The 18,710-nt window shown below is 41.1% G+C and overlaps 1 protein-coding gene across 4 annotated transcripts in view; it reads left to right on the forward strand.

The window, feature by feature from the left end:
- The first annotated feature begins 2,312 nt into the window (after positions 1-2,312).
- NCKAP1 (NCK associated protein 1) overlaps positions 2,313-18,710 on the forward strand; it is a 58,741-nt gene continuing 42,343 nt past the window's right edge. For 2 of the 4 annotated variants that reach the window (XM_027677929.1, XM_027677928.1), the window contains exons 1-2: positions 2,348-2,455; positions 14,012-14,122. In XM_027677929.1, coding sequence (XP_027533730.1) covers positions 2,348-2,455; positions 14,012-14,122 — 219 coding nt within the window. Of the gene's footprint in view, positions 2,456-12,857; positions 12,876-14,011; positions 14,123-18,710 lie in introns of all 4 variants that reach the window. The other 2 variants (XM_027677927.1, XM_027677925.1) reach the window with 2 other exon arrangements.

The following is an 18,710-nucleotide window of genomic DNA, read 5'->3' on the forward strand; positions in this document are numbered from 1 at the left end:
GCTGGGTATTCCTGACTCTTGGACACAAAGCTGAGGCAGAAAATCATCTGATAAAGGCCAAAGAATGAGTCAATAGCAGACTTGAGATTAGAACTCTAAGTTCTTGCTTCCTGGTTTCATTCTGAATAATAAATTAACTTGTAAGTGCTAAAGTGAAGAGGGAGGTCAGTAAAAATTTAATTTCATTTAGGCTTCTCACATTCATTTTTATGCTTTCTAAAATCTATTAGTTAAAAATATCTGAAAGACTGAAACAGTCTGATTCCGATTTCTAATGCAAACATGCAAACCGAAAATTAAATGGAAGTATTAAAACGCAAAAAAAGGCACAGATGGTGGTTCTATTATAAAAAAAAAATGAGATTAGAAGGTTAATTCTTAAGCCTGTCTCTCATTCCCTAGACTGGTGAGCCCTGCATCCCAGCTGGTTGTGCTCGCTGCTCAGTGCTGCATCCGCCTCACTAACACGTTGCAGTAAGGGATGGCTCTCCTGGCAGCCTCTTATTGACATTCATGTCATGGAGAGCTCACCATATCTTCAAAATATATGCTTTATAATTCCTGTGGCTTCCAGAGGAAAAAATAGCAGCAATGTGACTCATCTAATTGGAGAAATGGTATTTCTCTGAATTTGCCATACATTGCTCTGGAGCGACAGCCCAGGGGAATGGCGAGAGTCTCGTGAGTGGCAGGCACTTGCTGAAAGTCATAGAATTATCAAGATTAGAAGACAACTTTAAGATGATGCAGTCCAACTGTCAACCCAGCACCACCACTGTAACCCTTAAACCACTAACCATATCACCCAGTGCCAGATCCAGACGCTCCTTAGACACTTCCAGGAATGGTGACTCCACCACCTGCCTGGACAACTTATTCCAATGCCTGACCTCCCTAACCGTGAGAAATTTTTTCTAATATCTAATCTGACTCTCCACTGTCTCAGCTTTAGGCCATTTCCTCTGGTTCTCTCGCTGTAGGCACAGCAGGAGACCAGCCCTCACCTCACCACAACCTCCTTTCAGGGAGCTGTAGAGAGTGATGAGGTCCCCCCTGACCTTCTTCTTCTTGAGACTTCATAAACCCAGCTCTCTCAGCTGCTCCATAGGACATGTGCTCCAGACACTTCCCCAGCTCCATTGCCCTTTGCTGGACACACTCCAGCACCTCAATATCCTTTTTAAAGTGAGAGACCCCCAAACAGAACAACGCACTCGAGGTGCGGCCTCACCAGCACCAAGTACAGGGTCAGAATCACTTCCCTGGTCCTGCTGGCCACGCTGTTCCTGATACAGGCCAGGGTGCCATTGGCATTCTTGGCCACCTGGGCACACTCTGGCTCATGTTCCGTTGCTGTGACCAGAGCTCCCAGATCTTCTTCTGCTGGGCAGCTTTTCAGCCACTCTGCCCAAGACCTGTAGCACTGCAGGTGGTTATTGTGGCCAAAGTGTAGGACTTACACGCTGTTAAAGTAAAAAAATGGTGTTGATTAAGTGAAAAAATGGAGTTCATTAAGTAAAAAATGGGGCTTTCATAGAATCACAGTAAGGTTTGGGTTGGAAGCAAACTTAAAGATCATCTTGTTCCAAGGGACACCTTCAACTAGACCAAGTTGCTCAGAGCCCCATCCAACCTGGCCTTGAACACCCTTCCAGCACCTGAAGGGAACTTACAGAAAAGGTGGGGCGAGACTATTTACAAGACCATGTTGTGACAGGACAAGGGGGAATGGGTTCAAATTGAAAGAGATTAGGTTTAGATTAGATACTAGAAAAAAATTCTTTACTGCGAGGGTGGTGAGGCCCTGGCACAGGTTGCCCAGGGAAGCTGTGGCTGCCCCATTCCTGGAAGTGTCCAAGGCCAGGCTGGACGGGGCTTGGAGCAACCTGGGCCAGTGAAAGGCGTCCCTGCGCATGCCAGGGGGGGTGGAACTACATGATCTTTAAGGTCCCTTCCAACACAAACCATGCTATGATACTGTGATCCTATTACTCTGTGATTCAGCGGCCTCCTGGGATGGGACACCCCCAGCTTTATTCGCTATGCGCCTTGAAGAAGAACGGGCGTTCTCCGCGGTTGTGCAGCACCCCCCCGGCCGGACCCGCGGCCCCCTCAGAGCCCTCTCACGGCACACAGCGCGGGCCCAGCGCCCCGCCCGCCCGCAGGGGGCGCGCGAGGCCGCCCCACGTGACCGTGCCCACGCCCCGCGGAGGCTTCAGCGCAGGCCGGGCGGGAGGGGACGGGAAGGGGAAGGAAGGGAGGGAGGGGACGGGACGGGAGGCAGCGCCGGGTCCGGGCCGGCGGCCGCGGGGCTGCGAGCGCCGGGGAGCGGCCGCGGAGCGCCACGATGTCGCGGGCCGTGCTGCAGCCGAGCCAGCAGAAGCTGGCGGAGAAGCTCACCATCCTGAACGACCGCGGCGTCGGCATGCTCACCCGGCTCTACAACATCAAGAAGGTGCGGGGGGCCCCGGCGGGGAGGAGGGGGGACGGGGAGCCGCCCCGGCGCGATGCCCGCCGCCGCCCGGGCCGGTGCTGCGCGGGGCTCGGCTGCGCCGCGGCCTAGCGGCGGGGCCCGGCAGGCTGGGCGGGAGCCGCCGCCCGGCCGGGGAGGGGGGCCGGGGCTGCCCTGCGGTCGCCGCATCCCTCCCGGGAGGGGCGGAGGGAGGGATGGAGCGGGGGATGGAGGAGGCCGGGCCGGTGCTCGCGGCGGCCGCGGGAGCGGGGCCTGGTCCCGGCGCGGCCCCGGAGCCGCTCCCGCCCCGCTGCCGTGCGTGACTCACGGGAGCCGCGAGTGGGCAGCGCCGCCCGGGCTTTTCCCACGCCGAAACCTGTCGCTACCGCAGGGAAAAAAAAAGGGGGTTGGGGTAAAATTAGTAAGTTTAATTTCGATAAGTTCGAGGAGCGCGGTTGCTTAGCAGCTCCCGGCGTGAGATGGAGCGGGTGTTTGGAGCGGCCGTGGGTGCTGGAGCTGCTCCCGAAGGGGGTGGATCGGTGTTGGCCTCGGTGAGGTGGCTCGGCCGTGCCGGAAGCTGCAGGTCTCGGTGCAGAGACAAGGATGGGTCGGTCACGCCTCCGCTCTCGGTGAATTTCTCCTGTGAAAGTAATCGTGCTTTTATGTAGGGAAGAACGTAGTTCATGGCCACCCCCTGTGCCAGGTGCTTCATGTATCCTTCCTAGCTTCATTTTCCTAACGTGCGATGCATCATCTGAAAGTGTACGGCCGCTTAATCCACTTCCAGTAATGAATACTGGAAGTATTCATTCAAGAAGATTTTATTGCTTTGCCTTTTGCACAAATATTTCTGAGAGGTTTTTCGTATTTCAAAGAAAATGTTATATATTACCTTGAAGCCGCGAGCACACGCACCTTTCCCGATTAAAATCTCAGCCCTGTTCCCATGCTGGGTTCAACTGCAATGGCAGAGGGAGTTTGAGAGTTTTAAGCGCTTATTTGATCGCTCTGACTTCTGGACCCAGGTTTCTGTCAGGAGTGACCCTGCCTGACTGATCTGAGCTCAAGGATGTGTTGTGTCCAAGAGTTTTGTTGATGTGGGAGACCTGTACTCCAGAATTAGTAAAGGCTACCAAGTGCATTGTTGATTTTAAGTAAGGGGGTTTTTTTTCCCTGGAAAAAAACCCAACCCAAGTGATTGAAGTATTCAGAAGTCATCCAAAGCCATGTCAGTGCTTGATGTGTGCTTGAATGTTTTCTGCAAATCTTCGCTGACCTAAATAAAACATTCTGACTAAGTTATTGCAAATTCCTGACTCTCCAAAAGGTTCCTTTTAGTTTGCAGTTTTGTACATTGGAAAATCGTTTCAGCTTAGTAATAGTAACAATATAGTTACGCTTTTAACAACGGAAATTCCCTATTTGTGGGGAAAACCATCAAAACGGGGAAGCCTTTTGTGTTTGCACTTGTTACACTTTGCAAGGAATATACCAGGTGAAAAACAGGCAAGGGGAATTTTGCCTGAGCACAGCCCTGCTTTGGGGGGCAGGAAACAGGACAGGAAAAATGAAAACTCATCTTCATATACAGCTGTGCCTAAGCCATTGAGAGTCCAGGCTCTGTTTTCATTCCCAGGGACGCTTACTCTTATTAAGCGGTCCAGTGCCTACAGACACATTTCTGCTTGGCATGTTAGGATGGCACAGTCCTGAGCATGTTGGCCCATGTGGTGGTAGCTTCTGCTGTTACTCATGTCAGTGAAGTGATGCAGGTGGACAGGCTTTCCACAGGGGAGCAGCAGCACTGGAGGTGACACCGTTTTTTCCTGCAGGTTCCAAGAACTGAGTCCAAAATTGCGTAGGTCTTGCGTGCAGAGAGAGAGGAGGTGTGACCAAGTGTCTTGACTATTGTGTGACGTGTATTTTTGCAAATCTAGAGATGTCCCAGGCAGAACACTGTGTATTCATGTAATGATTTATGATTTAAATAGTTGTTTTCTTCAGCTGCAGTCAGTACTGCTTGACAGGGGGAACTGGTTAGCTCTGATGATGAGCCCAGAAGTCTCAGGACTGACTACTCTATTTTATTGTGAGTCTCTCTTCAGCCCAGCTGCAGCATAGCTGGATGCTTGGAGCACTTTATTTTTCTGTATTTCTTTTTTTTTTTTCCTTTCTGAAAGCAGGCAATTCCAAAACTGCTGTTCGAGATTCTCTCATAGATTCCTCCATTGAGTATGATATTGAAACTCAAGTTACTAGAGATAACCACACAGTATGTGGTTTTGCGGTTAGAGGAAATGGTTAAGACTTATTTTAAATAAGAGGAAGTGAGAGGTTGTAGCTGCCTTACAGATTGCCATAGATGCTGTCTAGAGAAAAGAGATTTTCAAGGATTAAAAATTTTCTTAACTCTTAGAAACAAAGGAGGAAAATTTTACTTCCCAGGGAATCACAGCAGTTGCTAAAAGCAGTTAGAAACTTACATACTTTATACTTCATCTTCCTATTCAAATTTCAGTTTTGATGTCGTTGTGCTTATAGCTGTTAATTGTCCGTAGTTTCCTGTTTACTGACCTTCTGTGCTGCTGTCTTTTGAAACAGTTAAAAGTTTGTTGTTTTTAAGACAGAGTATCTGAGTGTATGTTGTTTTTTTTACCTCTGAGTGTGATGTGGAAAATGGGAAAAGTGGAGTTAGTAAGGTAATAGCAGATGATGAGACAAAACTCATGTTAGATCTGTACAGAGGTGGACTTTTTGTAGTTTGTTGTTATTTTGAAGGATGACCCTTTGCTTGCTGCTTTCAGCTGTCCCTTTTGCATCGTGACCAATATTAATCCTGAACTTGGAATTCTTATCATTGTGGTTTCTCTCCTGGTTTGTTCCTTCTGCTTTTTAAGAATTTCTCCTCAGTTAGCTAGGCTAGCAGTTGTATTATTGTTTACCCTGTAATTCTTTTGTCAGTACTTCACTACAACTGCACCTCTGTAAATCAAAGACAGCAGGGGTTTTTCATGTCACTGTGTCTCAGGTGAAGCTTGGATTTCATAGTTACCTTTCAGAGCAGACCATGGCTTGTGTTGGTGAGCTCTCTGTAGTGCTGCCAGTACTGTCAGCTCAGAGCATTGCTGGAGAGTGGTGATGGCTGCAAAGTAATGTTTTTTCTGGGCCTTTTTTCTGGGTCTTTTGTTTGTATATGAAGCTCTTGGATGCCGGGATGTGTTTACAATGAAAGATTTCATCTTGAAATACCTGAAGTACAGATTTAGCCAGAGCAAATCTAAGGAGTGTGATTTTGAAGAATGTCTCAGCAGAGCTACTGTCAACAGACCTGCTAGGGATGAAAGTTAAAGTTTTGAATTATTTAGAGTATATGCTAATCAAACTTGATGAGTCTGTTATTTAGCATGAATTGCTTCGCTACCAGTGTTCTGTTGTTTTTCACAGTATAGGCTTTATGTTTGTTTGCAAGATTTTTTTCTTAAAATGTCATTAAGAAAATAAATTGACTTTCTCGACTCTGATGATTACATAGTGTCTGAAAAATGAGAATCTGAAACGAATTCTTAGATGTGAACTGCATAACCGAACTGAAATCATAGATAAGGAACTTAATAAATATTTGCAGAGGTTTTAGCTGACTTCATATTTACCATTCCAAACTAAAAATGTGGTCCCAGTCCTCCTATGTGAGCAACACATAGCTTGGTGTGAAGCCAGATTTAAAATAATTTAGCAGGTGATTGCCAGTTAGTTCTTTAAAGATGTAATAGTGGGAATATTGGATTTTTACCCATATTGAGGATGTTACTACTTAAACTTATAAGTTATAACAGCCAGTTGATTGTTTGATTAATAGAACCAGTCAATAAAATGTACTGTTTTGCTGAGGCACTAGAGTGGTTCTTCAGGAAAAAAGGAGGAGAGATTTTAGGTGACTGAAAGAGCATGGAGAAGTTTCCAATCTGCAGAGCTCTGAAGTTTGGAAGGGTGTAGGATTAGGTCACTGTTTTAACACTGAGCTCTGTGCTGGAGTACAGAGCTTTGAGCTGAGAGGAAAAGCTTACCAGCAATCTAGGTTTGAATAGTAAGGTTGGTTGGAATGGAGAGGTGATATCTGCAGGTCACTGGGAAGTGTCTTGGGGTGAGGCAGTATTGCGTTCACAGATATCAGCAGTTCTTCAAAGGTTAAGATGTTTGTGTCTGTGATCTTGGAGGGATGGCTCAGAATACTGTCCCACTGGTAAGCACAGGAGGAAGCCCCAAACAAATTCACAGTGCTGGCAATTCAAAAAAAATTCCTTTGCTCAGGAAGCAAACACAGTCTGGGGATACCATATCACGTTATATTATTTTCACACCAACAGTAGATGCCCATACTTATCTTGCCTTGTTTTTTGGCTTAGCAGTACAAATTGTCTGTCTCCATGACTGTTCATTTGTCTTGTCATGTGCTGACACAAAAACAAATCCAGTTTTAGTTGCAGAGATTTTTAAGGTTGCGTGCAGAGGAGATATACCTGAAAAGTTGTAACAGTTCTCATTTTAGATTCAGAATAGACAAGACACTCCCATTGCCTTACTTTCTTTTATTAAGACTTTATTTTATAAATTACATTCGGGAAAAATTTTGTGGTAGTGAAACTTCTCTCAGTTTTTTATCCTTTGCATTTCACCTGCCCCCTATTTGATTAATGGAACCAAGTGCTTAAACAGAGGACAATATGAGTTAATCACTGTACAAACAGTGTCAAACGCACATATTTCTTTCATCAAGGAGGCACAGGTCACTCTAGGATGGGCAGCTTAGGAGATATTTTACACATTGACCTTAGCAAGGCTGCTGACATGACCTCATTTGATTGTTCTCACCAACAATCTAAGGAAGTACAAATCTGGGTCAAGTCCTAATGATGCAAACAGCTGGATAACCATGTTAGGGAACAGTTGTGAAGATCTCGTCAGACTGTGGATCAGCAGGGTCTCACTGGGGCGTATCTTACCTCTGATTCCAGTCACTCTGGCATTAACAACCTAGATGGCTACAGTGTACTTAATAAATTTATAGGTAGGAAACTGGGAGAAGTTACAGAACCTGAACTGAAGTTCAGTTTGAGCTTAACAAATTGTAGGTAGCGTCCAATAAATTTGGAGGCAGTTGAGCAGGTATGATTGTAAGCTATTACGTGCTTAGCAAAATTTAAAATGAGAAGTAATGAGATAGCAAGCCTGCAGAAAATAGCTGGGGAAGGTTAGGGATGTGCCAGGGCAAATGTGAGCCAACTGAGTTTTGCTGAAAAATGTCAGGGATGACATGAGGTTTTATTAACATGTAATTATGTAATTAACATGTAATTGTCATTATTAACATGTAATTATGAAAAAAGTAAGTAATCTTTTTGTTCTACATGGCATACGTTGAGATTCATCCCAAACATATGTGATTAAACACACTTTTCAAGGTAGGTGTGGATAAAATGGAGAAAGTCCAGAGGAGAATAATGAAAGGGAGGGGTGGTGCAGAAAATTTCACCCATTCAGAAAATGGGGTTATTTTTTTTAAAGTAAGTTAGTAAGTGATACAATTCTTTAAGTATTTAGGACTGCTTTAGAGAGAAGGGGAATAGTTTGTGCAATTCAGTATGACCAGAGATCAAGAAATGATGGATTAAATGAGATTAAATATTGGAAAATTAAATTAAATATTGGAAAAGACTGAGAATATTCTTGAATTTAGCCTGTTAGAGACACGTAAGTAACTATTTGGCAGACATCTCCTGGGAGCAACACAGATACAGTTGATCCTGCTTTGGAACAGGAGAGGAAGTAGACAATTTATTGAGGTCCTTTCTAGCCTTTGCTTATGATTTCACATGAGTTTGCCTTTTAATGGTTTGAATCTCTGAGTAGCGATATACTATGATTTAAAGTAAAGTATATACTTTGGGGTTGAACACACACCAAATAATGAGTAATAGCAGGGAAGATGTCTTGCTTAGCTCTGGGAAACACTGGACTGACTTTTAACACCTTTAATAGTAATCTTAAATTAATATGAAAGTGCGTTATCTTTCAAACTTTTGAACCTTGGTGAATGAAAAGTGCAATAGCTGTTAAATTTTTAATAATTTTGAACCATATTTTGGGGATGTCCAAGGCCTTTAGAGACTGTCCAAAAATGATATGATTTCTCCTGCTTCCAGATTGTGGTTGAAACTATGAGCATGCTTTGTATCAAGGTCCAGGTTTACCTTTTGTACAAATATCATTCACAAAGCTTATCTGGGACCAACCTGTTAAATAGTGAATTTAGGCTTCCACAAAACCTAAAATACAGCCAAGCAGTTGTGGTAGGCTTGATTAGAGGTATTAAAGCAAATGTATTGTGAACCACTATTCAAAGCAGCTCTTTATTGATTATTCACCTCTCTCTCCTTCTCAGGAGTTTTGCTTTTTCAAAACTAAGGGTTGTCAGTTGATAATCTCAGCTTTAAATGCATGGCAGAAACAAAGAATATATAATAGGTAGTATGGAGTTAATTGTGAAAATGTCTCTTTGAACGATCCTTTGCCTTTTATTATTTAGTGTAATTTAGAGGATGCATAGCTGCAAACCAGGCATGCAAACTTAGATACAGTTTAGGGTGAAGTCTTTAATACCAGCAGCTCTTCCAAGGGAAAAACAGTTTTAATGTACCTGCCTTTCAGGTGTGTCAGAAGAATGTGCTACAGTAAACTGTAAATGGGACGTACGGGAGATTTTCCCATTTCCAATACAGGAAATCTTAAGAGTATTTCCATTTATTAATGCAGTTACTAACTTGGGGGATGGCATAGTTTTTACTATCATTGAAATTCCATTTCCTGGTTTAATTCACATAGTTTTTTAGTGGAGAATCGTTTGTAAATGAAATCTGAAGGTGAGGTGATTTGTTGATTATGATTATTTCCGTATATGTTGTCACAGTCCAGTGAAACTGTGCTCAGTAGTGTTTTATCTCAAATTTGCAGTGACAGTAAATCAAGATCTCCTGAAGTAAGAAACCCATGTTAAATTGCTACAAAGTATGATTTATGATAATCTGCTGATGTAGGAGGTTTGGGGGACGAAAATAGGAAATTATTGATTCAAATGGCTCTATTTCTCTTTTGTTGGGAGATAGCCCTGCTAATAATACAGTAAAATATTTAGGCTTTTTTACCATCCTACACCGTATAACTCAGGTAATGATTCCCAATGTTCTTATTCAAGGGCAAGTGAGAGGTTTATGTTGAGGCATGAGTGAAGTTTAAGGGTTCTAAATGTGAGTTTGGGGCACTGACTACTGACCTTGATTGTACCTCAGCATGAACTTCCCTTTATTCATGTCACTTCAGCTGGATATATGTGGTATCCATATATCTGCTGCCCTCAACTAGGAGGTAAAATGTTAAGCTTAGATTTTGCAGTGATAGCTATAACGGTATTTGGGCAGAAGATCTCTTTGCTGGATCATAAAGTCAGTGTATTCTGGGCCAAAGGCACTTGAACTGGATTCTATTTTCCTCTTTAGAGGCTACTTAAATGTAGGCCTTAAGAAGGTTTTTGTTGCTGAATGTGTTCTTGATGACCACTGCTGAGTGAGGACAACCTAGAAAGTAAATATATGTAGTATCCTTCATTTTCAAAGTGAAATTGGTATAGAAGAACCTAATAGCAAGAAAGAGAGTCTGAATTTTTTTTATAGTAATAATAATACAGTTATGTACCTTGTTAGGACAGGTAGGAAAATGCTGTTTTAATTCAAAACATGTGGCATAATGAATCATCTCTAAAGTGTGACGTAGTGGGATCTCTCTGAAGCTCGATGACTGTGCCAATGATGATAGCAAGTGAGTATTCTTAACGAAGCTATTAGCTATAAAAATCATATTGTTCTTGTTGGGGGTTGGATGCACAGAATCACTGTTCACTAAGTTGGGAGGGTACCATTTTTAAGTGCTGTGGAAAGAAATGCTGTAGTGCTTGAGTCCATTGAAAATTTTTTTTAATTACTTAGATTAGTCTCTAACTGTAGCTTGGCATCATCCTTTTCAGCATAACTGCTTGACAGCTGTTTAGTAATATAGAAAAGAAGTTAGTGTTGACTGCTGGGAGATTCTTTCAGTGTAATAATTTGGGGCTGAAGCAACTGGAATCCCGTAGCTTCAGAGCTGTATTCCAGGAATGCTGCACTAGTAAGAACATTTTTAATTTGTGAATTTCTTTTTGATGATCAAAAAACGTGACTGTTCTCAAAAAAAATGCAGCCATTCTGGGTTGGTTTGGTGGGAGCTTTTGGGGGGGTGTTTTTGTATTTTGTTTCGTTGAGTTTTTTTTTAATAAGAAATGAAGGAAGGTTATTGTATCCCACTTAGGGGAAAAAGAGATATCTGAGGCTGATTGAGAAAAGGCTACTGCTTTTGGCTAATGCTCAGAATTCTATGTGAATGCCAGAGAGCTGTATATGGCCAAGTGATCTTTGTATGTTCTACCACAATGTCCCTGCCCATTACAGTACTGACAAGGGATTTTGTATTGACTAATACAACTCCTGAAAGCAAAAGCTGCATTTCTTATCTGCATTCTGAGACTGCTGCCCTCAATGGCTTTGTTCTCTCTGCAGTGCAGGGTTGTGGTTATGTGCCTTACCACACTTTCACACTTGTGCAGAAGTGCTAGGGTTGGGGTTTGTACTTTCATTCTGTTCTGCTTTCTAGAGTAAACGATAGTGAGTTTAAACTTCACAGATCTGTTCACCATTTTAGGAGAGGTTTAGCACAGACTGGTTTACGTGTGATGCTGAACGCAGGCAACAGTATGGACAAAAATTTCACTGATGCAACAACAGCTGAAAAAAGTCAGGGATGTAGTAATCAGTTCATGCCAGTTCTTAGAGAGGAGCTGAGCTGCTGTGGAACATGGAAGAGCGAAGAAAAAGGCATTGACCTCCTCATTCAGTGATGTCTCCTGTCCTCTTTCCATTCAGTCCACGTACAGCTTGTACAGCTCTCCAGAAGCTGGAATTTTGGTGTGTGTGAAGGATACCTTTTAACATCTTACAGGAATTTTTTCTTATCTATGAATCAATCTAGGGTCGTTTATTAGTAGGAAGAATTACAGTGTGCTTCAAGTGTGATGTCAGCTAACAAACAGTTGGAAGGAATAAGGAAGGAGTGTGTTATATATGTTGAGAAGAATGCCAGTTAAAGTGAGGGTAACAGCTGAATTCCTGAAGCCACGGGAGGATGTGCATGATAGTGTTTTCAGAGGTCTGTTTCTGTGTGAATGATCTGTGTGTAAGGGCCTGGGTAGAACGTAAGTTTTAGTAAACATTTCAGAGAGCTGATTTATAGGAAGAAAAACATCTGTTGCTAGGAAAAATAAGGAGTGTATGTGGAAGGCGTGTTTTAATTCAGACTGAAAAATTTTTGAAGTCAACAGTGGCAGATTTGTTGTCTTCTATGTAACAGCAACCATATTGGATTTTAACAGGGCACAAATACATGTCTGTTGTTTCAGTAATCCCTCTTTTACTAGAGAAACTTACAGGATGTGTGGCAAGAACAGCAAATTGAAATAATCTGACAAAGGTTCTGACAAACCCATGACATGGAGTTAATTAGAACTTCATAAATTTGAAGTGCATTGTCTAATTTTTTAATGCCTATTTACGGTATAGCTTTTACTTTTGAAATTGTATAAAGACTTTAAAGTGTGTACAGAATAGATCTCTTGTGGCACGTGTTGTTTGCTACTCTAAGGATATCAAAGCAACTGTTTAATATCTAACTGATGCTGTGAATGTTGCTGAATTTATTTTCATTATAAATTCTTCTTGTATTATAGATACTAAATTTTATTAAAATATCGTATCTTTGGGATTATTAGCAAATATGAGAGTTTTGATATTAGAGTAGTACGTTAGTAAACCTCATGATGGTCATGTACTGCTGGTAGACATTTTAGAAACGTAAAATAATGACTCTTTTATTTTTTTTCTTGGCTACCGTTTCTTTTTCAGGTATGTAAAACTTCACTGAGTTTCTCTCCTTTTTTCCTCTGTAGTTGCATGTGCTGTCTGTTAACTCCTGTTTTCTCTCCCTACCTGAACTTAGTTTGGAAATACTATTAGTAGTTACATGTCTCAGTATATTTGCGGTGATTTGCGCAATAGTAGCATTCTGATAAGTACGTGTAAAGTTGTTTGTGAGTATTAGAATAATCACCATCCAATAGAAAGTGTGCTGCCTAGAGTAACAGATGGTCATAATGTTCTCTTGGATGTAGATAATAGTGTATTAGATCACTTAAATGTAATACTTTAGAATTTAAGAGTAATTTGTTTATATGTAATTTTTCTCTCTTTTTATTACACTGCTTTCCCAGCAAGGACAAGTTTGGAAGGTTTGCAAAGCTTTTCACCTTCCCTTTGCCCGCTTGCCCGCTTTCAGAATCGGTCTCATACTCCATGACTTCTGTCTCTACAGTCCACAACTCGGTCATAGAAATCAATGTGGGAGAGTTTTTTTAAACGAGCTGCCATTCGAGTTCACTCTGTTGCGTAGGAACGCCTAGCATGTAATTTAGTTTTTGCATGAGACACGAAACTCCTTTGCAAATCCCTTTGTGAGGAAAACAAAACTGAGGCAATATTTGAGACAAATTTTGTCATGTAAGTAATGCTGCTTTTAATCTGTTCCTCCAAACCAAGCAGTGTGGCATGGCTGGCTACTCAGAGTAGTAGAGGAGTAGTAGTGTGTCTGACAGCATGCACTGGAGCCGGCAACAGTCAGTGCTTCCTCAGTCCTTTGTCCACAGAAGCTGCTCTGACCTGCCTACGTAAGTTATTTGAGAGACCTAACACTTAGCTGCGACTTCACAGCAAAATTTAATGAGACTTCTCGATTCCTGCTTTTAAAGCACAGCCTATGCTGCTCTACGAGTAAAGAACACGAGCAAAACTTCAGTTGTTAACCTAAGGAAATAGGCTGCTTTAGGCAAGTACTGGTGGTTTGATTGTGGGATGGAAAATTGTCTTGCACTTAAACAGTTGGAAGAAAAATTCGATGCAGATCGGTGGGGGGGTGTTAAGTTCTGTTGCACAAAGGATAGTTGAATCATATAATGTGCCCAGCACTGTCCTCCACAGATGATGACATGACTGAATTTTCTAACAGTTTGTTAACTCCAGATGAATACAACACTACCTCAAAACCAGGAATAGCATTAAAAGGAAACCATTTTTTTTCTCCTTTTTTTAGGATTGAGTTTTTTCCCTCACTGCTGTTCTGCACTAACTGCTTTGATACTTCCATGCATCTTTTTCAGTAGAAGAGCATCTCTGTACTGTTTCCCATTGCATATTTCAGCTGTGACAGTCCCTGCACTTTGCCTTTCATTTTATCACCTGCTCACTAAAAAAAAAAAAATCAAACAGAAAAAGAATCTTTCTAGTTTGTCTTCAGATTTGCAACTATCACTTAGCTTTAGGTGGATGATTGTGTTTCTACTTCACTTTTTTTATTGTATTTTTTTTATAGGCATGTGGTGACCCCAAAGCCAAACCATCCTATCTTATTGACAAAAACCTGGAATCTGCTGTCAAATTCATAGTCAGGAAGTTTCCAGCAGTAGAAACACGCAACAACAATGTAAGTAACTGTATAAGTATTTTTCTCAATATCCTTTCACCACTTGTTGCTCAAATCTGAGATGTTTTATGTGTTCTTATGAAGCACCTGAGGCTGACAGTTGCAGTTGGAATAGTTGTTGATTCAAATGCCTGAGAGAAAACTTGAGAAGGAACTGCCTCTAAGGAGAGAACATTACACTGTAACTCTGGGTGGGTTTTGTTAGGGTAGGACACTTCCTAGTTTTCTTTTTGCCTGCTCTTTTCTGTTCCATTTCAAAGAATCATCAATGAGAAGAAATCCTTGACAAAAATCATGCCTTACTTTAACAGAAGAAATTCCTGATGACCGGACTGATTGCAGAAGATAGAAGTTGCATGACTTTATTTCTGATGTGTCCTGATCAGACACCTGGTTGCAAAGTGGGAAAAAAATGTTTCTATTTTACAGGTGCTCTTGCCTATGGGGTCAGTCCCTGTGGGGAAAAAAGAATGCTTTAATGAATAAGGAGAAACCTCATGAAGTACAAAACCAGGGAAATATAATTGTTTCCTCTTGGGATAGTGAGTTCAGTTCCAGTAGTAAATTATATTTCACCTTTCTGAGCAAGCCAGTATTGCTGAATTAGACTTTGTAGCCTCTTGGAGGTAATTAACATTATTGGATTACAGGTAGGCATTTTGGCAGGTGATGTGCACTTGTTTTCCTGTTTCAGTTTGAAAGGCAAGGGAAAGATATTTTTTTTTTTACTTGCTTATATTTCTTTCTAAAGGTGAGAAGTGGAGGTAGGTGTTGGGTTTGCATGTTCCCTGCATGCAACTACGTGCATGTGTGCTTGGGAGGTTTAGGCTTGCTTTAAGCATCCAGGTTTTTGGTAGTGGTAAGAACAATGGGAATAATTAGTTTCTTTTACATTGCCATCTCAAAATTTTATGTAATCTCTCCAGTAATACCAATGGGGGAAAAAAGAAAAAAAAAACAACAGAAAAACTTTCCCTTATGGAGGAAACAATTTCAGTAACCATGTGCTTTCTCACTTTAAAACTTGTACATGCTTTGTACTCCTTAATATTGCTCGTTTTTGTGTTGAATTTGATTGTGTAACAAATATTGAAATTCTTTATCAAGTTTATGTAAAAATAATAAACCCTTTTAACCGTGTTTGGTAAATGCTTCTGTATTCTCTAAATTTGAGTGGCAGATCTACTACTAAAAGTGAAAGATGATATATATATAGAATTTGTTTAATGCAGTTGCATGTGTGCTCTAAATGTCTTGCAGTTGTTGACTGTGAATTTGGAGCTTAACTAATGATAGATATTTAAGGATTTGGTCCTGTAAAGTTTGTGGAAAGAGATCAAAGCTAACTTGCTGTATTTTGACAGTCATAGTTTCTAAAATAGGACACGCTCATAATGTTTTGTCATTGCCTTGTGTTTATTTACCATGAGCCAGCCAGTTGACGAAAGCCTACCCTCCTTATGTATGAGCACAGTTTAAAGTAGAATTTTGAGCTCTAGCAATAGGCAGCTGGGGTTTCCTTCCTGTGGTCAGAGCTGATGGCAGTGTGCTTGTCTTAGTTATTTATAGATGTTTCCTGTGGAGTGTTGTATCTCCCAAAAAAAGAAGCCTTTACCCATAGCAGATACCTCATGAAACAAAAGCTGTGTCATGTGCAGAGAAAATTCTAGTTTGAGGTAAAATCAATTTTTGTTTATAAAGCTTAGCTTCAAAAAGGTGTAAGCATCAGGCTCCTGGTCAGGAAGATGTTCCCCTCCTTGTTCTTCCTTTGTCTCCCTCCTGCCACTGGCCAACAACTACCTCACCATGTATCAGGAGGGCACACCAGGGAGTTCCTTCAGTAGGGAAATGGGTCATCAGAGGTTTAAAAGGGCAAGAAACTTATTGGAACAGGAACACATCAATTAAAGAAATATCACAAAGGATTCCTGCAGTGGAAATAGTTGAGAAATCATAAACTGCGTTTCCTCCTTGCCGTGAAAATTCCGGGACAGCCTTTCAGGAAGGGTTTTGGATGTTATATGCTCAACAAACACTGCTTATCACTGTGCATCTATACTGTTAGTAGTACCTTTCGACATGTCAGTAGGTCATGTTGCCAAACAGGTTTGCATTCAGTTGGAAAATAGGTAGTGCCAGCTTTTTTTTTTCACCCTATTTGTAGCTGTTAGTTTGTTTTCTCTCAGGTACCATCTTCTGCAGTGTTCTGTGTCTCAGAAATGAGCAACACGCTGAAGAATATGAGCAGTGTCTGCTGTAAACAGATGAGCTTGAAAAGCCCTCATTTTCATTCTGTTGAAACAAGGGATTCTGTTATATTTGCTGTTGATAGCTTTTACATCTTTATCTGTGAAAAATACGGCTCCTGGTTTTGTTCCTCCTTCATTTTGACACTGAGTCAGACTAGAGTAATGTCTGACAGTCACTGATTTTCAGTATTGTTCCAAGAGTGAAAGTTTGTGGGCTGTTCAAACACTGAAGTGCCTGATGAATCCTTACTGACCAGGCTGGGAAATGGAGTAGCTCATCTTCCAAAGGGTCAGTTATAGATAACTTTGCACCTCATCAGCTCATAAGTCTCTCTCTCTCTCTCAATGCCTGAGTGCAGTTCCTGTGGTCTCTTACACTTGCCATTTCTTTTCCAATAACCCTTGTGAACCACATAAACTTGAAAATGTACAGTTTAAAGACTGGGCTCTTAACTGTTAAGGAAATTGGCCAGCAATGTAATGTTGCTGCACAGTATATGAAATATCTGCAAAGGAAGGATGTATGTAAGCAAAAACTTGAAGGATTGAGAAAGTAAGAAACAAACCTTGCGGAGTCCTCTTTGAAAACAAAAGTATCTTCTGATTTTGGTGAAACCGTACTGTTTATTTTAAATTGACTTAAGCTTTGTTTTGAATAAGCCTTCCAAGCTACATAAGCCTTCCAAAAAGCTTTTTAACACCATCATTCTTGGTCAGGTCACTGATCTGACTGTGCTAATATTGACTCAGAGTAGCATTTATTTTTATTGGATTTCCTGGACTAGCATCAGAAGAAAAGTTCCAAAGTAAGGGATGCAGAAGCAGCCTGATTGTTCTGAAGGCTTTTTAGACCTCGCCCTCTTATAAGATGTACAGGCAAGGCTCTTGCCACAGATAAATTGAAAGAGAACCTACTTGACTCAAAAAAAAAAGTCTTAGGACCTGAAAGTTACTCTATTCTCAGTCAATGCTAATACTTAATGCCTTTTAAAACCAGAATAAAATACTTCACAATGGGGAGCTGGAGATGCAGGGAGAAAGGATATACATTTTTTGTAGATTGTGGATAGAGTCTGTTAAATCCACTGCCTGCTCAGGTAAAGCTCTGTGTGTTTGTGTGATGAAGCTGTAGCCTCCTTTTTGCTTTCCCAAACACCACATATGGCAAGTAGTGAGAATATCTGCCTTCTTTCTTGAGCATATGTTTTTCTTTTACTCAGATTGCTCCTCAGCAATTTCCTTGTAGAAAAACTTCTTAAACTTTTAAATGTCTCTTGGAACAGTTGAGGCTCAGTCATTGCTTAGCAGTCAGCAGACCAGTGAAGCATCTCTTGGAAGTTTCTGAGAGGATGGTTAGTGGGAGAAATGTCTGTTTTCCAGATACTGCTGATCTTCATCATCTAGTAACTCTGTTCTCAGTATTGTTCATATCAATTCCATTCATGTTTTGCATTGACTACACATTGAATTTCTTAGGAGATAGTGTTCTGAGAGTTTATTTACCTGGTTTAACTGCACTAATTTTCTGCTGTATGGTGTCAGTGGGGACTGGAAATAAGATCCCATGGGAGCAGAGCACATGCTGTGTGAGCATTTCCAGCCTGCCTCAGTTAGGATCTTTAGTTTGGAATTATTTCACTCGAGATTTTATTTAATTTTTCTTCACAACTATGTTGCCTTTTTTCCTTTTAGATCCTAGTGTATATGCTTGGTGTGCTTACTGTGTCTTACAGTTTCACTTAATTGTGAGCTGTTTGCATAGCAAATTAGCTGAATGTGGGAGAGGTGTTGTGGCACAGAGTGGCTGGACCTCCTTGGCTAAAGCTTATTAGAAATCATTTATGCATGCTTTTATTAAATATTTTATTCTATGACAAGAAATTGAAATACAGGCTTTATAACCAGTCTTGATTTTTAATTTGTGATAGGTGCTTTCAGTAATTAGTCTTTTTCAAAACACTTAATACAAATAATCATTTGTTTTTTCCAAGTCTGTCTTTCAGCCCCTGCAAGGGGTACAGTGCCTCAAGGAAAATCTCATTTATTTACTTGTTTCTACTGAAACTCTTAATATCATAATTTGCACAGCACTAATGAAGATAATTTAGAAACTGTCTTCTGTGGAGACATAACTTTGGGATCTCAGCTGTGCTACCTCATGTATTGACAATCCTTTCTCACAAGGAAACAGTCATTTATTTTTGAGGAAATTATATGGTCATTACAGATGTGACAGCTGTTTCCTTAAATTATCCTCGGATTCAGTAAATTTTAATATTTTTCTCCAGCTTTCTGGGATGATAGATCTCTTCTAGGGGAGAATTGATTTTTCAAATAAC

The sequence above is a fragment of the Neopelma chrysocephalum genome, unplaced genomic scaffold (assembly GCF_003984885.1).
Source record: "Neopelma chrysocephalum unplaced genomic scaffold, ASM398488v2 Primary Assembly neopelma1_44, whole genome shotgun sequence".
Taxonomy (NCBI): Eukaryota; Metazoa; Chordata; class Aves; order Passeriformes; family Pipridae; genus Neopelma; species Neopelma chrysocephalum.